Below are 22994 nucleotides of genomic sequence, written 5' to 3'. Positions count from 1 at the left end.
CTAGAGAACGAGCTCGAGAAATGGTACGAGACGTAACCAATTGTGTATCACGTAGATAATATCATCCCCGTATCTGTATCAAACACGGTGGTCACTGACTCACTGATTTGTTCGATTTTGATACAAAGCGTAACATGGTACGAGGGGCATGACTCAGGACAGCATCCTGTCATAAGGATGGCCGAAGCCTGCAAAGCGCGGTGAGCTGCGAACCTAGACCAATGGGCATCGGCGGTTTAGTTCAATTATTTCTACAGCCGTGGTCGGGGTCACTTGCTGAGTTCATGAAGGACACACTCCCGCCCCATATAAGCCCCTGATTATGGTGTCCGCTTTCTGCCTGAAGCGGAGAGCCTTCAGATTGAGCGTCAGCAGATACATCCGTGTCAGAGCATGGATGAGATGAGAAGACAGCCGAGAAAGGACAGCCGAGATTGCAAAGCTCATCGATCTGTCTCGTTCTCGAGTTGATGTCCTGATTCGTGGGTGACATCGTGGCACTGCCAGTTATTCTGGAGCAGAGATTCCCCAGATATATCACGAGGGAACAGAGGGAATCATCGAAAAGCACGGATGCATCCCGGTAAAGGACCTGAGAAACTCCAGAGGGCTGGTGGAGGACAGAACGAGAATTCCCGATCCCAGAGGAGGATGTGAGTTAGTTCTAAGAGACTTGCATTGACTCACCTGAAGGTTTTTTACAAGGGCACGCTGCGAAAATTAAGGACTGATACGGTTATTGTGAAGAAACAAAATCTTGGCCAAGAGATTGTTGTGCAACAGGGTCTATCACTGCATCGAAATTCGGCTAGCTAGTCATTGGGTGGCCAAGTTCATTAAAAATAATTGGGGGCACCTGGTTGGCTGTGATGAAAAGGACGGTCCGACTGTTTCCGAGACTAGCGGACCTTCAACTTGTGTTATGACGCATCCGTCGATAGCTCTGTTCCTTGTTTTCGACCTCGTTTATCCTACCATCGCAGTCTTGTAATCAGCTTTCTATCTTGCCCCCTTTCAGTGGGATCATCGTCAGAGCTCTATCAACAGACTTAGGGTATTGTTGACATTGGCACCCGGCATCATGACAATGATAGATATTCCGCACATATGGGTCACGACACCAGTCTGCATAGCCCATGTATATTTAGCCTACTAGTATATACACGCAACTCACAAAGACTAGTATGTATCCCATCAACCACGATCCGACGTACATCTAATGCATCAGGCTTTCTTGGTTACCGAAGTCCTCTTGGATGTTTTCAGGCATCTGGATAAAAATCCAGACCCTGCCAGGAAGTCATCCCTTAGTGCGCTTGCCAGGACATGCAAAACTTTCCACGAGCCCGCAATGGATTTGCTTTGGGCTACGCTGGATGGGGTGACACCAATGCTAGGTTGTGTACCGAGGCTACATCAACTGATATATTGTCACGGTAGGGTTTCAAGGGTTAGTCCAGACTACTCATACTTCTTTCCGTTCATTTGCTTACCGAGCTTCCGAATAGCACATCCGGGACTGGTCCCACTCTGTTGGACCATTATCTGAGGCCGAGGCCCGTCAATTTTTGCGTCACGCTGCCCGTGTGCGCTCAATGATCACGTCATGCGAGCATGTCCACCTTTACTCAGTCCTTCCCCTCGAGACATGCGTGTTCCCAGGTCTGCTGTCATTAGTCGTTACGGCTTACCATCATTCTCAAAATAAATATTTATATCTCTTTCTGTCCCCTACGCTGCGCCGTTGTTTCCTAATACATGTCCCAGATTTGAAATCTATCGCCACCCATTGTCCTGCTTTGGAGGACTTACGCATCACGGACGCGGCTGACAGCACAGCAGAAGAGCTGGCCCTGCTGTTTGACAGTATTCGGTTATGCAAGCGACTTGTGACTTTGTCCTGTCCACCGTTTGACTGGGCAACATGGAAAGACCTCTCCAACCTCCCTAGCCTTCTAAAAGTGTATGTTCGTGGACCACCACACAGAACCCCCACTTTGCCATTTGACCGAACTATGGTTAATCTCGCACCTTTCATCAACGTCACGAATCTTTTTTTCGATGTAGGAACGACAGCATACGTTATCTCAGTCATGCAACACTCAGAATTCCCCTCCCTAAAACAATTTCGGATGGCTGTTGATGTTTTGCCTTGGGCAGAGGCTGAACAACTCTTTCGTGCACTGTCCCAGTGCAAAGCAACGCAGACCCTTGAACACGTTTCCATACTCTCCTTTGGCCCAGGACTTCAAGAGTCCTCAAACAACTCTTTGACAGTAATTCCATATTTCCTTTCTTTCACGCAGCTCCGATTCCTCCATCTCCAACTTCATTTCTGCATCCACCTTGACAACGACCGTCTTTTGGAAGCCATCTCAAGTTGGCGAAACATCCACATTTTGCTGTTAATGGGCCCGGCCATGCCACCTGCCATTACATTTCGTGGATTATTTGCAGCACTCCGTCTATGTCCCCACTTGCATAAGCTAGGCATATTGATGGATGCCGTGAACATCGACATTGATCCTAAAGACGAGTCATTTCAACATACCACCCTACAAACATTAGACGTGACTCATTCTGAGATAGCGGATGCTGAAGCTGTCGCCCGCATCATCTTCTCCACGCTCCCTTGCGTCCACCGAATTATGCAGCAACACAATGGGGATGCCGGGATGCGCTTCCGGAAGCTGTGGGATGAGGTCAACGGGCATCTCAAGGTTTTAATGGCTCCGATTTCAAAGAGCAGTGTCTGACTGGCTGATGGACAAGTCCCAGGAGGAGACAGATGAGTCTAAGGGGGAGTCGGACTGGCGTTTATGAAGTTTTCTGGAGTTGTCAAAGTCTATCCTGTGCCCAAAACGCGCTATGATTCAACGGTGCGCTGAAGTACATTGCAATTAATGCGCTCTTATCGAGTATTATCTGTAGCAGCTTGATGGTATTGATAGACTACTTACAGTTAAATCGAATACTCAGAAAATTTCTGAGAAATAGCGCGTGCAGCGTCCTTGAGTGTGATCTTCGGAGAAATTATCCAGTCTGTCCTCTGCTAAAGACGCGCTGAAGTACATCAACGAACGCGTCACGCTAACCAAAAAGATCGTGGACGGGAAGGTCAGGACTCACTCTCAACTCCCATGTTTTCTCACCAGATGGATCAGAGCCCTTACATCAAGTCTTCAACACCAGGCCAACACACCATCGTCAGCGAGTATTTCAATTAGTGAGGTCGAAGCCGGCGATCGCTTTCAGTCTGACTCGGAACAACAGCGGAAAATAAAAGCATCTCTGAGGCAGAAGAATCACGATCCGTGACGCTCCGTCTCAGAGTGTTTGGCGTTCCACATATGAATAGAGCACGTCTCAGAAGACTGAATAGCCTGAGGGTGCGTGAGCAGGGTGCAGATGATTGAAGTGGCAGCTACCCTCCTGAAAAGAACCGGCATATTTCCCCTCTGAAATGCACGTGAATGGTAAAGCGAACATTACGCATGCTAGCTACGTGACGCACGTATTGATCTACAAACTGAAGATCAGCCTCGATTCTTGAAGTGCGATGCATGGGGATATGCGCCAGGAGGGACCCTGGGATTTTGGGCGCTCAACGCGTCACTTGCATTGATATTCAGCAAGTCATACAAACATTCACAACCGCTGTGAGATCGCACCTCAGAAGCAGAATTTGATATCTATAGATACGAGGAGGTCAGTGCCGGTTCAATTATTGTCACACAATAGACATACTGCCATCAGGTTAGCCTTCTGAGTGTTGATCGTGGAGATGCAGTGTTTCGTGTCACAAGCACAGTACAATCAGTATAGCGAGAGATTGAATCAGTTTAAAAGGGGTCTTATCCTCGGGAAAAGCTGATTACGCTGGCTCACGCCATCATCGTCCACAGGAAAGGGTCGCATTTCGGAAGACTCTGGACAAACCAAACATTTATTCTGGGGAAATGACCGACGCACATCAACTATAGGCTTACAACATACGCAACGTATGGAAGACTGAACGAGTTCAATCTGACTGGATATTGCACGGTATCGTCAGTTTGCAATTGCAACCAAGAAGTTCAGAACATCTATACCTGTGCACCGAGGAGTTACGTGTGATCCGGAGTATTCTTCCCATCCAACCTCTGTCCCTGTATCCAAATGCCATGCCTATTCCGTTCGTCTCCGATGCACCACCACTTCTCCAGTAAACCCAATGTTATGCCTGATTGCGGCTCAAAGAAATCGAGCGCACCCACGCCCTTGTCGCTTTCTTTATATAGTTCGACTGCAACACCATTTCGTTTAAGCGTTATTTCTTGCAAAAGTCGTCTAACTCACTGCATTGAGCATCAAAAGGAGCGCCAGCTTGGAAGACTCCACATGAAAGGCCAAGTGCAATGGCCCCTCCCCTCGTAGCTAAATACAATGCATCTTTCCAATCGACTGCGAGAGACCGTTCATCATCGCTCAGTTTTCTTGCGCCGTCTCTGATCCTGGAGACAACCACGGCCTGTCGCATGCTGTTCATGATATCTATGCTATATCCACCAGCGATATCCGAGCCAAGACCGACAGGTACGCCGAGGTCCAGTGCTTCACGGAGCGGGAACGGCTTTTCTGAAAAATATGAATTCGAGAGAGGACAATGTGCCACTGCGGAACAACTGCCAGCCATACGCGACAGCATGTCCGTATCCAAGAATGTACAGTGGGCTTGGACAGTTTTCTCTGTGAGCAAGCCGAACTAAAAATTGAACGCTATCAGCCCAGTGTCCGTTGAGACTGTGAATCACTCACATCGTCAAAAACGTCGATATCGTCCTTGTGCCGTTCGCTCAAAACCCATTGCACTTCTTCGTGAGCCTCCGCCAGGTGACTTTGTATTCGTACTCCTTTGTCACGAGCGAGTTTTCCAAGCCCTTGTAAAAGCGCGTCCGAGCACGTTGGAACAAACCGCGGTGTGATCACAGGTTCAACGAGACGTTTGTGTGGTTCATGAGATTTAACCAGGTTACGACAGTCGTCGATGAATTCCTCGGCAGACCGCAATGAAGATAGAACAGAGGATTCCACGTAGGAGGGTCGGGACGAGATATCCATTGACAATTTCCCCACAAGGGCTCGTATACCGATGGTCTGCATGGCCTCTGCAAGGATTAGACTAGAGTTCTTTCAAATCAGCATAACCGTTTGCGACATAATGTTCCTGTAAAGTTCGTGCTTACTTCGCTGTGTTGTTAATCGTCCCGAATAACATAACGGCGCCAGTTCCAGCGTCTCTTAGGCGTTCTGCGAGACGTGCATAAACTGTCTTTGCCAGTTCTGGTTGGCTGTCCAAGCTTTCTTCAGACTTGAACCCATACTCATTTAGCCACTGCATCAGAGGAAGATGGAGACCAGTTCCCTGGAACAGAAACTGGGCTGCATGGAGATGCAGATCGCAGAACGTCGGAAGCAAAAAACCTCCTGATGGTATGGTTGTGATAGGTACGTCGATTTTTGCCAGAAATTCCTCAGAGGCTTTGGAGTCAGCAGGTCCTACATAAGTTATGAAACCTTGGTGGTCCACGACTGAGGTATGCGCAGATGGATTAGCATGCCTCGAGGATCGAACGATGGAACATGAAATCCTCACGTAAAACATGATCTTCAAGAACTTCAAGTTGCCCCAACGAAGGGCAATGAACCAGAGTACCTTTAAAAGCAGTCGCAATCGTCATGGTAGTCGATAACAATGGTGATGTTCGTGATTCTTCTGATATACCGTAGAAGATGATAAGAGCTTTACCCCAGTTCTTACCCATTGCGGGAATTAGCCACGTGCGTAATACATCCAACATGAAATGGTTCACTGGGAGATCCGTTCATGTTTCAGAGCTCTCTACTCTACAAGCGCTGTTCCGCAACCAATCTATCGTTACATCCTCCAGATGGTCGTCAAAGTCACCGAATTTCTCGTGAAGATTATGGTCGCGAACGAGGGCAATTGCGCGCGAGGGTGAATCAGCTTTGGCTAACGAGAAATTTGATCCCGTTGTGAATGCGGGACTTTGCGCTATGGAGGGCCGCCAGAATGACGTGGAAGGCTGTGGTAGATAGGGCTGTTGCGAGTCAGACGGCTATGAGCTCATGATAATGGGTTGAACATACGAGTAAAGCTGGTTCTCCTGTTCCTAACTTATCGCCGTCGATCTTGAAACGAGAATTAGATAGTTTCCCACTGTGGTTCATCTCTCTACTCACAACAAATGCTACTGCATCGGTAAATTGATCACGAATTTTTTGTGCAACCCGCTCGCCGACAGGCGCAAGAGCGGTCTCGTCTAGTCTCTCGCTCGCTTGATAGTACCCCACTAGAGTCATCTCTTGTGCTTCAGCATGTCCTTTCGCCTGAAAGGGTTACTGTCCGTTAGTATCACGACGGAAGTTGCGTTGTGATAGAACCACTGTGACGTACTAAATCAAGTCCAATCTCCATCATAGGACTAAGGCTTGTCCAGTGATGGAGTAGTGGTATAACATCCTCTATCACAACCACGTCCGAGGTTCGTCTACCAAGCAGAACGCCGTTCACAGGCAGGTGAGGATGTTTAGCCGCATGAAAGAAGATCTTAAGGTACGCGTTTTCTGAAAGGGAGTAGGACACCATCGTCGTCTGTTGGACAGTACTACCAAGATTTATAATTAGTGTGATGTGTTGCTGGACGCAATCAGAAACGTGAGCGCGTGACGACGATGATCGTGTCTGCTAAATAAAAGTACAGTGGAAAGTAAACGTGGGAGAAGTTCGCCATTGCGCTCCCTCACAACATCACTATACACCATGACGTCCAATGCCCCGGAAATATTCACCGCAACCTCAGCGTATTCTTTAGCTGGGGTGGCTGCCATAGCCTTCATTGCCACCACTGGCGCGAAGGTTTTACTGCCGAAAAACGCGCGCTGGCAAGATTCGTTTACCTTCATCTGGCTGGTTTGTAACTCCACTTGCCCATCCGACCTTAACTGACAATATCGACAGGCATTTGATGCGATGATTCATTTCTCTTTTGAGGGATCATTCCTATACCTCTCGACCTTTGGCAGGACCGTGAACTCCAGCGTGGGACCATTTGCTGAACTGTGTAAGTGATCTAAAGCTTGACGCCGGTCTTCGATATAAGGTTAAACCAGATGGACGCTTATCCAGGGAAGGAGTATACCCGTGCGGATGCGCGATGGGGTGTTTCTGACCCTACCGTTGTTTCCCTAGAGATTTTGACAGTCCTAGGTGCGGCACCTATGTGCTGTTACATCATAAGGCAAATTGTCAAGGATGACCCTGCCCGTCACTATTGGATCATTGTGCTGAGCACTGCTGAGCTGTATGGAGGGTATGTGTGTTACTGCGAGTGACCGTGAAGTTAGTGACCCTGTTTCCAGATGGATGACGTTCTGTCCGGAATGGTTGACGGGAAGCCCGAGTTTGGATACTTCTAACCCGCTCTACCTCTGGGTTTATCTTGTAGTAAGCATGCTCCGTTCCGTATTATGGATTAACAGTTGTCTCAACTGATGTGGTATCTTCACCTTGACAGTTCATGAACGTCATGTGAGTGTAAACGCATGTTTTTTCGTTGTCAATTCTGATGGTTTATCCCAGCTGGGTTGTCATCCCACTCTGGCTGATGTGGGATTCCTATGGAAACATTGCTAGCTCACTGCGCCGCGCGCAGGCAGTTACAAAGACCAAGAAGAACTGAGTCCCCATCGCTAAAATACCAAGTTGGTACCTATGTCGTCCATACCTTATATTTAGGCCTTTTATGATCCACGTATCCACGTCAGATTTCTTTTCCTGCTGGTGGTAAATCAAATGGTCGTGAAGACTAGTCGTGCACTGAAATACGATTCGCGAACCAAAGCACGATGTAAGTAACTAATCAAGTCCATAAAACGATTACTGAAGCAACACAAGCTCTGTGTGTTGATGAAAGAAAGAAAGCTGACTCTGCTTCGGCAGAATCAAGCGTAGGGCATCAAGTCCGTAACGAAATAAATGAAGTTATGCCAAAGTCCGTATTCATATCAAGTCCATGTCTATGTCCATCCTGGGAGCTGAGTCCGACCGGGCTAAAGCTTAAAGCTCGAGGCACAAGCCTAGACGATGGCGAACTGTGGAGAAGCATTTCCAGAGTCACCAAACACTAGAAACAAACGCATGTAAAATGATGTTCCCAACCAAATGATAAGCGATACTTACAGACAACGATAGCATTATTGCGAACCGTCGCGTTCTCGGGAACAGTGATCGTGACCATACCATCGGTGATGGGGAATTCCACAGCGAGGGGATGCTCTGAGTTACTTTTCAACATCATTCAGGACATGACTACGAAATGAACATACGAATGTCCAAGTTCTCGGAATCGTTTGCCATGAATCCAAATAGCAGGAGACCAGTAGAATTCTTTTTCTCATCAGGGATGTTGTTAGTCGCCCAGGTCACGGTTTGCGTGGAACCTTGGGGCCACATTGTGAAACGAGTGGGGCAGAGGATGGTGGGGCTCCAGGCAAGCAGCTCAACGGGTTGGACGGGTGCAGCGGTGGCAAATGCCAACAATAGGGCAGAAAAGATAGCGAACAAGGTCATGGTGCTGAGCATTTTGGATTCTATTTTGATTGAAGTCGTGAAAAGGAGTGATATGTGCTGGGCGGGCGGTTGGCCTGGTTTTGGCTTCGTGACGATATGGAAGACGGAACGGTTGAGTGGTGAAAAATGAAGTCGAGAGAGAGTATTTATATGAGCCGAGAGGCTTGGCTCTGTTTGTGATGTAGCCACCGGCCGTGTGGGGCCTATCATGAAACATACATATGGTTGAAGACGTAAGGAAGATCTCACTAAGAAGCCGGATGTAACAAGACTGCTACAAGCAGGGTGCCCGGGTTTGACAGTAATTCTAAGGAGGGATCGGTAGTTCTTCAAAGTACTTCACGCAAAATTTGCACCCTTGCCAGTACAGCGAAGAAGCCCTGAGCTTCTTTCCTTCCAAATAGCGGTGCGGAACGGTGGCGGCTACTAGCGGCTGAGCCATAGCGTTGATTCTCCCGTAGGCAGGCCAAATAAGTAGAGGGAAAATAGTCGTTCCACGCTGGCTGGCACACTTGATTCGAAATCTCGCTGTAACCTGTGAGACCATGAAACAGACTCGGATATCAAAACGTGATCAATGTCGGGTGCCGGATACCGGGATTACACTTCATCCAGCGAATACCAACACAACGTAGTTCGGCTTTCCGATTCTTCTGATCATTGATGGGATCACTCATCGAATCCTGCTTCGCCGCGCTATGCAGAAGACCGCGGACTAACAAGCTGACGCGCTGCTTATAATGGTCACGTGTATCGCACGTGACTCAGCTCTCGCCTTCGCAAGATTTCTTTAAACTGCTTATATCGTTTATGTCTATTTACTACCACTGGCATAGGTATTTACCACCCTCTCTCTAATTAACTTCTGAATTGGAAGCATGGAGGAGGTTCGCCCGCCCTTTGCGTTCTGCTATTGTTACAAGTTCGTGACGAAGTCAATGAAGTAAAGTGCAAGTCCATATCCATCTTCGCTTTTCAAGTTTATGTATGTCCATCCTGGGAGGCGAGTTCGACCGTACTTGAGGCACAAGCTCAGACGATGATTAACTCGGGAGAAGTGCTTCCAGAGTCACCAAACACTAGAAATGCATGAAAGGAAGGCACTCAACCAAATGACAAGCAATACTTACAGACAACGATAGCGTTGTCGCGAGTCATCGTGTCCTCAGGAACAGTGATCAAGACCTGGCCGTTGACGATAGGGAAATACACAGCAAGGAGTTTGCTTTCAACAACAGTATTCAGGGCACGGTTACAAAATGAGGATTCCAATGTCCAAAATTCCGAATACCCGGAATCGTTTGCACGCATCTCAACAGCAGGAGACCACTAATAGAAATCCGCCCCCCAGTGACATTGTCAGCATGTTGTGGGAAGGGATGGTGATTTTAGACCTCGTTGTACAGTGTTGTGTTGGCAATAGCGGGTCCGAGTTTGATCAGGTCCTTCTACACCAGTATGGCTGAGAACCAGAAAAAGATCTCGCCAAGTGAATCTTAGATTTTATGGCACCGCCGCTGCAAGCAAGGTCTAAAGTTGTTGCCGAATGTCAATAAACGATTTTATGCATGCTTCATGCAAAACCACGCACCTTTGGCACTGCACGCTGGCAAACTTCATGCGCGGTGAGATCGTGGACAGATTCTGATATCAATGTCGGATATCAGCTGTCCAACATCAGACAGCCAGCGCTGATATAATAAGTTACATCAAACCAACATCAAACTTACATATAGTATAGATCTCATTTACCATCAGTACGAGACTGTGATTTCCCTAAGAGATTAAAACATTAGTTGCTTGCATTGGCAATGTGGAAAGGTCACCGGTGTTTTGTTTCAAGCAGCTGAATACCAGCGAGGCGGGTCATCGTTCTTCAACTCCTCATTCAGTGGTTTATATTTTTCCTCCGAAAGCGCACTAGTTGGCAAGCATTTCCAAAAAGCGTCGGAGGCGAAAGCAATGCACCAACAGCGATTCCCCTTCTTTCCCCTTGTTGGGTTTCAAGCGACGAGTACAAGTGTAACTTGAAACACCGGTGTCTGTCTTGATCGCTGGCGGGAAGCCAGGATGACAATCTGATCTTCTGGCGTCGTGGGATAACCGAAATCAAGGGCTCGCTGGTACAACCAGGTGTCTCCCGATAGCGCTTCAAGTTGAGATGCCAATAAAATTTTACCACGACTGCGATCATCCAATGGTTACGATAGATGACACATCACGTGTATATCACGTGACATGTCACACCGTGTTTCATAATGATTAATAATCACACTCACTGTTGTACGAGTCGGACGACTAGGGACTGGGCTGCTGCCAGCAACTTGGCGACTGTCGGTCAGTATCCAGTATCCGCGCGTTCCCTTTAGCTTTGCAAAAGACAAACTTTTCTCTGGGGCCGCACACCTGCAGTCACTGGCTAATTCTTGCCTTTTCCGATCGAGAACCGTGGCGTCAAACTTTGCGTCCAGCTTAACCATGATCATTGTTCTACCTTCCCCTATTTCAGTGCTTGTGGATATAGGAGCTTACACTGTTGCACCATGACCGAAGAACTGACACGAGTCACCCCGGGCCATACGACCCCCTTGCACGACCCAACATATCTGAAATCACCTGTACAATGCATCGTAAACTCCTTGGAACCTAATTCCCTTCTCTCCAACCACGACTTACTGGACGCATATAGTACCTTTTCCAATAGAATCAGGGCTGAAGCTCAAAAACTTCAGCAGAGTTCTGCATCACTACCTGCCTTGGAGTTCTTACGCATGAAGACACATGCATTGAGCCAGGCTTTACGGCGCGACATATCCCTTGCTCATATTGATCCATTTGTACTACCTCGAATTTTTACTCCCGGAGAATCCACACCCTCAGTGCCCCGACAATCAAATGCCGATGTAGTCAAACATGCGGGAGATTCGTCTGCCCTTTGCCAGCAGGCCCTTTGCGCCCTTTCTGTCGTTTTCAGATTCCATCATCTGTATTCGTTGTTTTCTGGTACGTGAGTCCTGCTGTGCATGCGAGACTATATTTTTACATCAGTTTACGTTTACTAGGCCCCGATATCTCGAGTCTTTTAGCCGAAATTCTTGACATTACACTCTCTCGGCGACTGCCTATTCTGAACAGCGCGAAAATATTTTCTATTGCGTTGTGGATCTTGCGCTCTCAGCGATTGCCGCAAAGTTCGTTATCACCTCGAGCATCAGATATAGTTTCCGTCCTTCGAAGTGCATTGCACATTCAACCTAATATACAGCCATTCGCTCAGCATGCAGAGGACGGCCTTAAGGTTTGAAAGCGACTTTTGGATATGAATTTCATTGACAATGCGTAGGGCATATGCCACCTGTTGGAATTCTATCCAACAACGTTCTTCATTTATGCAATTCAGCTGCTGCCTTCGGTCCTCTCGCATTTGCTGTGCAATTCTTCTGCCGTCCGTCTTCAAGCTGCGCTGGCTCTGGGGAGAATAGCTCTAAATTTACTGGACAACTCCCTTGACATCTCCCCTGATCATCGCAAAGCTGTGTCAGACTTCGTTCTGGACTTCCTCGACAAACAATGTGCCAGAACAACTTCATCGCAGATCCCGGAACTTCAACGCATTGCCCAGGCAGCCATGTCTGTGGAGGAGGAACCCGAACTTGCTGAGGGACCCGTTTGGTTTTTGTCGATGATTGCTTCCCTCATCATCCTCTCCGATCATTGTTTATTTTCTCACTTCGGCGTATTCAAATTTGTCACGCGGCTCACTGGACTGGCCCTTGCACATCGGAGATCGGTGGTTCGGGCGTTGGTTCCACACCTCTTTTTATGCATTGTGATCGTATTTGCGAGGATACCTGATGAAGACGTGCGCACCAAAGAAGCTATCTTCCACCTCCTTGATCGGGAGCCTGGGGGTGGCCTAGGAGTGGCGCTTGTTACAGTGCTCATGAATACGTCAACCGCGGATTCATTGTCCTTATCTGAGCAGAACACGTCCTTTGACGCGGTACCCAAAGCCCTCACACTCGTGCACGAGATGTCATGCAATTCCGATAAACGCACCTCTTCGGATAGTCTTTCGCTTCTTCACAGCCTGATGGGTGGAGTGGGAGCTCACGCGCAGTCCACCCTTGGCATGACTGCGAGTCGACCGAGGTTACCCACGCCGTTGTTTGACGGCAGCTTAATTACTGCCAGCTGGGATCGATTGAAATCTATACTGCGTTCTATCCATCACCCTTTAGCCACAGAGGTGCGGCACCTCTCCGAGGCAGAGATTATTTTCCATGGAACAATTCTGCGCTCCACGTGGGCACAACTGGCTCAGTCACGGATTTCATACGAAAGATGCTTGCCCGTTCGTATTTCCATGCATGCCGATTGTCGTTGACTGAATATTACTCTGCAGCCCAATTTGATTCACATCTGGCAGTCTTTACTCTTAGTAGAGTCACACCTGACCCAAGGATTCCATCACCTCACTACTTCTGCAGATTTCGCGGAAGAAGCGGCGCTCGTCGTCGTCGGCTTTATTCCAGAGACCCCAGAGAATCCCGAGGAAACAGATTCTATGTTATCAGTTATGGCTCAAGTTCGTGCACTGGCGGCCATCACACAGCTATGGTCTGTGATGAAAAACGTCTTCGCTTCACAATCCTTGTCTACTGCTGCGAAGATCATTCTGACGAATTTGTTGAAGCATGATTTCTGTCTCAGTAATGAGAGCGTGCGGGATCAGTGGAGCAAGCTCTGCGCTGACCTCGTGGTCGCTGCCATGCCTTTGTGGACCCAAGAACTTTTTGCTCTGACTTCTTCGCAGATGACAGAAACAATCACACGACAATTGTGGTTACTTGTGGCACAGTCACTTGTATCACAGTCCGAAATATCCTGTTGGCGTGACATAGTGAAACTTCTCGTCGTTCCTTTGGGGTATGATACTTGCATTGTCGTCTCTCGAGATCTCATTAACAATTCTTTAAGGTCGTGGACTATGTCTGATGTGGAGTTAGGCGTATGGAACTCATTGCTACAGAAGACCATCACGTGTGCAGGTCAAGATTCTGCAGCTTCATCGACTGTCGTCGACGCTATCGCCCAGGCTGTATTACCAGTGGCGTGTGTGGATCGGTAAGCACCAACCATGGGATAGAGAATCGCTTAACTTAGTTGCTATATAGCGTGCTGTTTTTGCAAATCCCTCTGTCGCACCTCTTGTCTTGTTTCATCCCTGATGCAAGCTTGTGTCCTCCAGATTCATTATTGAGCGTCGTCAACTCTGTTTTGCAGAGTACTTATAAAACTAGTGCGGAGTTGATGAACGGCTCTTTGCAACTTCTTCACAGCATCCAAACAACCATCGTGGTTTCCTCGTCAGATCATGTGTTGCGTATCATTGAGTTACTTCGGGCAGGACTGCAACTATGGATCGAAGACAAAGAGGAGGTGTTAACGGAGCATGAGTTCAATTCTGTGGTCTGTTGAGTTTCTGTTTGTCAAATGACTTGCTCACTTTGTATAGATCATGCCCTTATATTCGGACACGCTCGCTGTCCTGGAACGACATCCTCTCAGCCTCGACTTTCTGAATTCAGTGGAATACTTTTTGGCTGCTGGGTTTTCGCGCATAATTGCACCAGCCCTCGCGCCGCTTGCATTTGAAAGGTTCTGGAGGGCTACATATCATGCGCAACATCAATTCTCTTCGGACATTCCTGAAGGGGTGATGTCAGTGTTGAAGGTATTCACTACAGTGTTCGGGGGTGACTTATTGGCTGGGTTCCCATCGGACTCACAGTCCACGGTACGCTTTCCTAGTCATCTTGGTAGTCAGTCGCTGACCATCTAACTAGACAAGCGTTGACTTTCCCTCTTCCCCTATCAGGGAGAATTATCCTCCCGCAGAACCATTTTCCTCTGCTCCGTTCGATGACATACATTGCGTGGAACACACCTTTGGCAACACGACTCCACGGAGTGTATCTGTGTCACCTTCTCACAGTGCATCTACGGTACTCCTGTGTGATCCCGCATCGTCTCAAGTTCACAGCCCGCGGAACAACTTAAACAGCGCTGATGAAATTATTGCATCGAATGGCCCTGGTCCCCGCCAGGGTAGGGTAATCCCATCGAACGAACAGCCATCTTCATCACGCTCTTATCGACTGACACGGTCCACGCAACAAGCTGGCCAAGGATCAAAAAGAAGACACGAACCACAAGGTCTTTAGAACCCTCTTGCTTCCTTGATACGTTTAACGTGTGCCTTTGTCAGATACCACGCATCAAGCTGGCCTAGGATCAAAAAGAAGTCACGAATCCCAAGGTCTTTAGAATTCCTTTGACCCGTTTATACGTTTAACATGCCTTTGTTAGATACCACGCCACAAAAACGACGCCGAACGATCTCGGGCATGCAAAAACCTTGCCCGTCCCGCTTTATATCAGAACCTATCAGTAGAGTCATGTCCCAAGTTCCCATTACTCGACTATACTCGGCTCCTGCCGAACAGGGCAAGAGGATGGTCCTTGATAGCGTTGTGCTCCCTACTTTGCGTCAGGTTGTTGCCGCGGAGCAGAGTCGGAGTTTTCAGCTGTCAGCAGGAAGTTCAGCTGAGACGTTCCAATTCAATGAACCACCGCGCTCAGCTCAGACACTCTCGGTTGCATCTGATGGTTCTGATGATTACGACAGCTGGGAGATTCCTTGCACTGAAATTATTACTTCAGGTTGGCCATCATCATACACCCACATACCCGCACTAACACATGATCACAGAATTGGATGTCGATGATTCCCTTGTCAAAGTTCCTGAAAGCTCTCTACTTGAGAGTAGCAGTATTTTGCAAGAAGGTAGTTATCTTCATCTCAAGATCTTTAAGCCGCTGAATATTGTTCAAGTCCGGGAAAGCCTGGTGACGCGAGCAGTACCGACGGGGATGCAGCAACGCTCTAAATCACAAGAAGCAAGTCAACACGTCGCTCAGTATCCCACGCCATTGAAACGTTCAAACACTGGCTCTAGTCATCTGGATGCATTGCGTGACGTGTACGCCGCGGTCGCTAGTGGAGATTCTGAGATGCCAGCGCATGAACTGTTCCAAGCTACCAAACTCGTCCACCAGATCGGCGTGGCCCTTAGTGAACAGATGGATAAGAAGTTTTGGGATTCTTCATGATGATGTACATACTGCTCTGCGGGATGTCGAGGTTCAGGGAACCGCTTAGACGCTATATATTATTATTGCTCATTATTGGAATGCACATGTACTGTAACCAACCGTCCAACGTCTATTTATTAATACACCTTTACGAGGGGATGGATTGCATAGGGAAGATGGTGAAAGATGCTTGAGTCGTGGGATCGTGGGTCGAGGTGTTATGTTTGGCTTAGGACCTGGGAATCTCGTTGGTGTTTTCACTATTTCGGTTTCATTGTGGCTAACATTGTACTTGTACACAACGGAAAAAAAAACAGAGTATCGTGCAGACATAATTTGGATAACTGGGATCTAGGTGGGACAACAGGGTAATGAAAGCAATCAGGATAACATAGAATGCGATAACATGACGAATCAATCAAACTAGAGACCTATGTGGACAAACACGATCTGTTGTTCTAGTGGAATCTTCTTGCGCAACGATTTCACAGCCTTGTGCAACGCTACCGCAGCCCGTGTGCAGTCCAATCTCCCTGAGCCATCGACCAGTTTGTCGTAAAAAACGGACACAACCTGTCGTGCAACCTCATCGTCGACAGACCACATGGAACCTATCACACTGCGAAATCCAGAGAATTGCATCGCCGCAGCGAGATGTATCGCCTCGTCGGGACTCTTTTCATGGCCCACGGTTGTGTGGCAAGCCGATAAGAATGCAAACTCCAGGTTCTGCCAGTTGGACCGGATGATTTCCTTGATCATCAACGGCCCATCGCGCATTGCGAAGGAAGAGTCGAACGATTGCGTCCGATGTGGCATTCCATGGCAAGCTAGATGAAGCCACTGATTATGATTTAGTGCATCAAGTGCACCCTGGATTGTTGCGTCGTTATCCTCGAGTGATGTGAAGGAAACGACGGGGCATGAGACGCCGAGCGACGATGGCTAACTCAGGAGCGACATGACAGAGTTTCTTCCCTCTGTCCGGATTCGCTTGACCGATGGCAACAAAATGTTGTGTGGACACCTCTTGAGAAACCCGCTGTCTCGCCCGGATGAGTGTCGCCAAAGTGGGGGTGTAAGAGGAGATATAAATGTCAGATAAGTTGTTTTTGTTCTTCTCGTACGGTCCTGCTGCATGTAGAGGAAGAAGCGTGAACTCAGCAGTGGGGCACCACCAGATACGCGAGCCATGGTGAATTTCAGACGCCCTAAGAGCTCGGACCACGGGATCAACAACACAATCCCAAAGCTTGCGGAGGATGCTGACAAGTTTGTTTTGACGATCAGAAGAGCCAAATTGTTCTGCGAGGGACTGAAATTCCGAAGACAACTCGGAGACTTCAGTCTGCGGGATATCGAGTCGAACGTGGACAGGATCTTGTGCACTGAAGACAATCAAGGCGTCACAGCCATATTGGCTTGCATTGACGATGATGACAGGGCCTTCTTCAGCAGCCTTCTGTAGGTTGGAGAAAAGGGGAGGCAGGAGAAACCGAGAAAAGTCAGGCAGCTTGCGGATGCGGGAGACGACATCATTCCATTGCATGGTCAGTTGTCGGATTTGTGGGGACTGTTCTTCAGTAGACCGATCAAGCGCGCTACGAAGGCCAAAGCTAAGCTGCTTGAACTCATTCTCCAAGGCTGCGCCGGTGTCACCGGACAGGGAAAGTTCATCGAGCGGTGAGCGTAAGCGTGCCAACTGGGTCCAGAATACGGCACGGCCTTGCTCCACCAGTTCCATAGCAGTCGTCAGTGCACCATGACGAACACTGCACGAGAAAGCGTCCATGGCAAGTGAAGCTGTGGCCATCCTGACGACATCAAATAAATCTGGAGAAGACGGCAACATAGTAACATGCTGATCTAGGAATTTCAACACAGTTTGATAGGCAAGTAATGCAGAGTCATGGTTCGTCTCTTCGGCAGAGGTGGCCCATGACTTGGCAGCAGTAAGATCCCTACGGGAGACTGCATGAGATAGGTAGGAGAGTTGCACATACAGCTTAAATGCTTCATCACGGTCAGACGGGACGCCCCGCTGCTCGAATCTGTTACGAAGGCTCAGGGCAAGATTATTGAGAGTCATTGATCGATCAGAATGACCGGGGAGGAAAAGGAGTAGTGCAGCCCGATAGAGCTCGATGGCCTCATCAAGGTCAGACGGGACACCCCGCAGCTCGAATCTGTTTTGAAGGCTCAGGGCAAGATTGTTGAGAGACGTTGATCGATAAGAATGACCGGGGGGACGAAGGAGTAGTGCAGCCCGATGGAGCTCGATGGCCTCATCAAGGTCAGACGGGACGCCCCGCTGCTCGAATCTGTTTTGAAGGCTGTTGGCAAGATTGTTGAGACACGCTGATCGATCAGGATGACCGGGGGGACGAAGGAGTAGTGCAGCCCGATGGAGCTCGATGGCCTCATCAAGGTCAGACGGGACGCCCCGCTGCTCGAATCTGTTTTGAAGGCTGTTGGCAAGATTGTTGAGACACGCTGATCGATTAGGATGACCGGGGGGACGAAGGAGTAGTGCAGCCCGACAGAGCTCGATGGCCTCATCAAGGTCAGACGGGACGCCCCGCTGCTCGAATCTGTTTTGAAGGCCAGCGGCGAGATTGTTGAGAGACGCTGATCGATCAGGACGACCGGGGGGACGAAGGAGTAGTGCAGCCCGATGGAGCTCGATGGCCTCATCAAGGTCAGACTGGACGCCCCGCTCCTTGAATTTGGTTTGAAGGCCGGTGGCAAGATTGTCGAGACACGCTGATCGATCAGGATGACCGGGGGGACGAAGGAGTAGTGCAGCCCGATGGAGCTCGATGGCCTCATCAAGGTCAGACGGGACACCCCGCTGCTCGAATCTGTTTTGAAGGCTGTTGGCAAGATTGTTGAGAGATGTTGATCGATAAGAATGACCGGGGGGACGAAGGAGTAGTGCAGCCCGATGGAGCTCGATGGCCTCATCAAGGTCAGACGGGACGCCCCGCTGCTCGAATCTGTTTTGAAGGCCAGCGGCGAGATTGTTGAGAGACGCTGATCGATCAGGACGACCGGGGGGACGAAGGAGTAGTGCAGCCCGATGGAGCTCGATGGCCTCATCAAGGTCAGACTGGACGCCCCGCTCCTTGAATTTGGTTTGAAGGCCGGTGGCAAGATTGTCGAGACACGCTGATCGATCAGGATGACCGGGGGGACGAAGGAGTAGTGCAGCCCGATGGAGCTCGATGGCCTCATCAAGGTCAGACGGGACGCCCCGCTGCTTAAATCTGTTTTGAAGGCTGTTGGCAAGATTGTAGAGAGACGCTGATCGATTAGAATGACCGGGGGGACATCTCTGCAAGGCTGCTCGACACTTTTGCACCCTGTCGGCTATGACATCATGATCAGTTATACGAGGACTGTCATTGGTCAAGAACTTGAACACAAAGAGGATGAAGCCAAAGAGCGCCGTGGCAATTGGGCGAAGACAACTCTGTGCCTTTCATGAGTATAAAATCTAGGTGGATATGTTTGAATTGCAATACGCACGCACATAGAAATTCAAGCACTGACACCCCGCGGAGAAGAAATGGTATAGTGAGCGCTGAACTTGTAAGAACTAGTAGCAGAGGCCTGAGAGCATCAGTGAATTCACGAGTCCTTGAGATTATAGCCGTGTGAACTTTAGAAGAATACAGGAAATGGAATATTCTCAATACCGTGGAAAGAGCAGGAGGTCGCCATAACGAAGAAATTGATGTGGGAAGGAGGGACAACGATACACCACGATATGAAGGGTGCTCACGAGTCAGAGTAAAACATGAAAGGGGCTCGAGTGGAGCGTGCACATGGCGTCGACGCACTACATGGTAGATATCGAGTGCTCCTGCGATGTGAACTGAGTTGGTCCTACTTCGTTTCTCGAAGTCACCCGAATTGAAGATATAGTGAAGTTTTGTAAGGATATCATATCCTTTACGCACCGTCACATCTTCAAAGCAAGGCGTTTGAACTTGTTACAAAGTCGAACACAGCCACGTGACTCACTGATGCGAAGAGCTCAACTCTTCGCATCCGAGTTACGTGGATACATTCGTTTTCTGCTCTCTTCCACTACCTCTCCATATGCTTGCATCTCACCATTTCCTTGTCTCCCCGTGTTATTTTCAAGTTCCACATGCTACTCACGCCGGCCTCGGTTTAATCAATCGCTTCGCGAAACGTATATAAATCACGCATGTATAATCGCTACTACAGTAGAATCAGAGACGCTGAATTCCCGCTCCACGCACAACAGAAGACCCTCGCAGCAAAAGCACTAAGAATCCACTCGCCTCGTTTGTCTCGTTCCAATTCCCCTTCGGACTATAAGTCAGCCTTACATATTTGGAGCCCACCGCGAGGGGAATTGTTTTCGAGCAACCCCTTGCACCCAAGTTTGATCCGATTGATCCATTTCCGATCTACTGATCGGCCCCTTAGAAGCTTGGTCTTTGACCACTATACCCAATCACCATAACCAAATACTATCATCCCAACGCGCAGCTACGCCTCCAGCAGAACGAGCCATCTGCGCTGGCACCCCCGAAGCAAATGTCGACCAAGAAACGTCGAAGCCGTGCCAATACCTACAACGCCCTCACCACTTCTTCAACATCCACAGCACTACCCCCTTCCAACTCGTTTGCTATAACCCCAACTCGCTTTAGACTAGATCAACGCACTAGACCCTTCCAAGACTCGACAGACGGACCAACAGAATCATCCCTATCAGACGACGACGCCACAAACCTCCCTCCACGCGTGAAATCCCCCTTTCCCGTTATAACTGATCAGCCAACATTCACCCTTAGACCGGCCGTGTTCGACCCGGAAACGCCTACACTCCCTATAATTTCCTCTGAATCTATAGAACCATCAACTCTTGCTACCACAACCGAACATCCTATCCCCAAACCTCAGTTTCTACCTCGCACAACCGCACCTCCTCCTCACGCTCCCGCACCAGCAAACCCGCAACCTGTAAGACCCCCACCTTCCGCTGCACCCCCTCCTATACCCCCCCAACCAGCAGTCACCATGTCAGCTGCTAAAGGCATCAGCGCCATGCCGGGACCTGGATCAAGCAAGGCCCCCTCCTTTAATGGAGAAACCTCTGAGCTACTCGAATTTCTCGAGCTTTTCGAGGATCTATCCTCGTCGTGTACACTCAGCAACGCGGACAAATGCAAGATGATCGTACGCTACGTCAACATTGAGACCAAGAGATTCTGGGTGACACTAACTGGATACGAAAGCCGCGATTATGACGTCTTCAAGGCTAGCATTATAGCGCAGTATTCAGGTGCTGCCAAGGGTCAGCGATACTCGATTCGCGACCTGGAGCGCGTTGTCATTAACAACGCAGACAACGATATATCCACGGAAACCGAGCTCTTGCAGTATTACCGACAATTCCGCCCCGTCGCTCATTGGCTCGTTTCTAACGGCAAAATATCTACGCGCGAAAGGGATCGTTACTTCTGGCAAGGACTGCCCGCTGTCACTCGACGGGCAATCGATAGAAAGACTCGAACTCAAGGACCCGAACTACTCACGCACAGAAGCCACGGATTTCGAAGAGGTACTCAAAGCAGGACGTTTCGTCTTTCAGACGACGCCTTTGATGCTGACCTTAATGAACCTATAGCCACGAGAATTCGTACAATACGAGAAGGACGTACATCGAGGGTCAAAGCCTCTGCCCCGTGGGACTCAGATGATGAAGAAGAGAGGAAAGACGTTAGAAGAGAAGTTCAGACCAAACGGGTTTGCTTTCACCCCTCCGACACCAGTCAAAAACACGATTGACGAAGTCGAAGCGTTAGCGCGCAAGATGCACGGCCTCGATATTGGCGACGTCGCCTACTCAGGATGCTACACCCGGCTCGTTTGCTTAGCGCTGGCAGCAGCACAGGCATGGGCACCACCCAAGTCCTGCCAGCTCGCCAGTACACCTGTTCCGCCGTCAAGCACTCTGCCCTATCTTCCCCTTCCTCCCCTTCCTCCCTCAACGAACTATGCGCAAAACGCAAGGTGTTTCTTCTGCGGAGGATCTCATGTAATGCGGACTTGCTCCATAGCAGGAGAATACTTACGCGCAGGCAGGATTATTCGTGATGGCCCATATTTCGCGTATCCCGACCACTCACGCATAAGACGATACGGAGAACAGACCTTCAAGCAAGTTATCGATGCGCGATACGCCTCGCCTCACCCCGTCAGCCCTGCCACAGGATCAAACTCCATTGTCATCGAGAACCCTCGCCGTGATTCCCCATCGCAACCTGCACCTACGGAAATCCCCTCCTCCGCCTTCATATCAGAATCGTACTTTCTACAGTGCGAACCGGTAGCCGAGAATCACGCAGTAATCTTAACACTAGAAGAAATCAAGGACGAACAATCCGCTGAAGCGCTCGCTATCACTAGATCTAAGTCGAAGGCCGCAAATGCACCAGAAGCCACCTCATCGACACGTTCCGTCTCCATTCCAGCGCCTGTATCTACCACCCCCACCTCCTTAGCACGATCCGTCTCCATTCCAGCCCCTACTCACCCAACGCAACCAACCTCTGCCGAACCCAAGAAGGAACCAGCTTTCCGGTATGAATCCAAGGCGAATTCACCAGACGCTGCGAAACGTCTCTACGAGACGATCCTCAGTACTCCCATCCCTCAGCTAACCATATCCGACCTTCTAGCCAATCAGTCCCGACTTAAGGAAGGAGGCAGTTGAACATTCCCGTACCCCAGCGTGTACCAGCACCTTTCCCCAATCCCCCACAGCAAAACTCTTTTGGCGACAACCACCACCCCTCCCTTGAACATCGAACACGCAAATCCATTACGCGAAATTCGCGTAACGCTCAACGGCTCCCACTCTGAACTCGCGTGCTGGACGAAGGATCTGAGGATCGTCGTGATTCGAGAAGACGTCTGGCGAAAAACCGAACGCCCCCATCAACCAAGACTACGGAATGCGCATGCAGGACCGCTAATGGAGGATACAGGAGATGGCTGGATGCATGGAGATGCTGGAAATCGTATGTAGAAGGCATCCAGCCCTGGGCTCACGCCTACGTAGTACCAGAGGCCCCTTACCGCCTGCTTTTAGGACGACCTTGGCAACGCCTGGTTCGTCTTTCAAAAGCTGAAGATACTGACGACGTCCATGTTTCAGTAC

At 49.3% G+C, this 22994-nt stretch overlaps 8 protein-coding genes across 8 annotated transcripts; 3 read left to right on the top strand and 5 right to left on the bottom strand.

Annotated features, from left to right (window-relative positions):
• The first annotated feature begins 776 nt into the window (after positions 1 to 776).
• DEU56DRAFT_544628 (uncharacterized protein) lies at positions 777 to 2847 on the top strand. Its single transcript, XM_041346730.1, has 2 exons — positions 777 to 1450; positions 1509 to 2847. The coding sequence occupies exons 1-2, from the start codon at positions 1220 to 1222 to the stop codon at positions 2754 to 2756; spliced, it is 1479 nt and encodes a 492-aa protein (XP_041213075.1). The 5' UTR covers positions 777 to 1219; the 3' UTR covers positions 2757 to 2847.
• Positions 2848 to 4106: 1259 nt separating this feature from the next.
• DEU56DRAFT_959855 (Metallo-dependent hydrolase) lies at positions 4107 to 6973 on the bottom strand (the record flags this gene model as incomplete). Its single annotated transcript, XM_041359311.1, has 9 exons — positions 6458 to 6973; positions 6244 to 6390; positions 6151 to 6192; positions 5891 to 6101; positions 5636 to 5782; positions 5226 to 5571; positions 4798 to 5161; positions 4339 to 4744; positions 4107 to 4285 (listed from the first exon to the last, which is right to left on the bottom strand). Exons 1-9 carry the CDS (start codon positions 6647 to 6649, stop codon positions 4107 to 4109), a joined length of 2034 nt encoding a protein of 677 aa, XP_041213074.1. The 5' UTR covers positions 6650 to 6973.
• DEU56DRAFT_777122 (Emopamil-binding protein) lies at positions 6784 to 7825 on the top strand. The gene is made up of 6 exons (XM_041351754.1): positions 6784 to 6973; positions 7022 to 7124; positions 7190 to 7373; positions 7423 to 7507; positions 7578 to 7591; positions 7643 to 7825. Exons 1-6 carry the CDS (start codon positions 6824 to 6826, stop codon positions 7740 to 7742), a joined length of 636 nt encoding a protein of 211 aa, XP_041213073.1. The 5' UTR covers positions 6784 to 6823; the 3' UTR covers positions 7743 to 7825.
• Positions 7826 to 8139: 314 nt separating this feature from the next.
• Positions 8140 to 8632, bottom strand: DEU56DRAFT_908155 (uncharacterized protein; the record flags this gene model as incomplete). Its single annotated transcript, XM_041356964.1, has 3 exons — positions 8140 to 8186; positions 8243 to 8338; positions 8389 to 8632. The coding sequence occupies 3 exons, from the start codon at positions 8630 to 8632 to the stop codon at positions 8140 to 8142; spliced, it is 387 nt and encodes a 128-aa protein (XP_041213072.1).
• A 1032-nt stretch (positions 8633 to 9664) lies between these two features.
• On the bottom strand, positions 9665 to 9943 carry DEU56DRAFT_908154 (uncharacterized protein; the record flags this gene model as incomplete). Its single annotated transcript, XM_041356963.1, has 2 exons — positions 9665 to 9711; positions 9763 to 9943. 2 exons carry the CDS (start codon positions 9941 to 9943, stop codon positions 9665 to 9667), a joined length of 228 nt encoding a protein of 75 aa, XP_041213071.1.
• A 975-nt stretch (positions 9944 to 10918) lies between these two features.
• On the top strand, positions 10919 to 15947 carry DEU56DRAFT_777115 (uncharacterized protein). The gene is made up of 12 exons (XM_041351753.1): positions 10919 to 11635; positions 11695 to 11930; positions 11976 to 12986; positions 13038 to 13561; positions 13613 to 13759; positions 13810 to 14104; positions 14151 to 14432; positions 14482 to 14851; positions 14904 to 14954; positions 15005 to 15358; positions 15408 to 15482; positions 15531 to 15947. Exons 1-12 carry the CDS (start codon positions 11176 to 11178, stop codon positions 15806 to 15808), a joined length of 4083 nt encoding a protein of 1360 aa, XP_041213070.1. The 5' UTR covers positions 10919 to 11175; the 3' UTR covers positions 15809 to 15947.
• A 108-nt stretch (positions 15948 to 16055) lies between these two features.
• On the bottom strand, positions 16056 to 16654 carry DEU56DRAFT_959829 (CHAT domain-containing protein). The gene has a single exon (XM_041359310.1). The coding sequence runs from the start codon at positions 16607 to 16609 to the stop codon at positions 16214 to 16216; it is 396 nt and encodes a 131-aa protein (XP_041213069.1). The 5' UTR covers positions 16610 to 16654; the 3' UTR covers positions 16056 to 16213.
• A 25-nt stretch (positions 16655 to 16679) lies between these two features.
• Positions 16680 to 19275, bottom strand: DEU56DRAFT_908150 (uncharacterized protein; the record flags this gene model as incomplete). The annotated part of the gene is made up of 2 exons (XM_041356962.1): positions 16680 to 19159; positions 19215 to 19275. 2 exons carry the CDS (start codon positions 19273 to 19275, stop codon positions 16680 to 16682), a joined length of 2541 nt encoding a protein of 846 aa, XP_041213068.1.
• Positions 19276 to 22994: the final 3719 nt, after the last annotated feature.

This window comes from Suillus clintonianus, assembly GCF_016758775.1.
Source record: "Suillus clintonianus strain FC179 chromosome Unknown DEU56scaffold_8, whole genome shotgun sequence".
In the NCBI taxonomy this organism is placed as follows: domain Eukaryota; kingdom Fungi; phylum Basidiomycota; class Agaricomycetes; order Boletales; family Suillaceae; genus Suillus; species Suillus clintonianus.
Note: the sequence above shows the minus strand (reverse complement) of the source record. Positions and strands in the feature narration are given on the sequence as shown.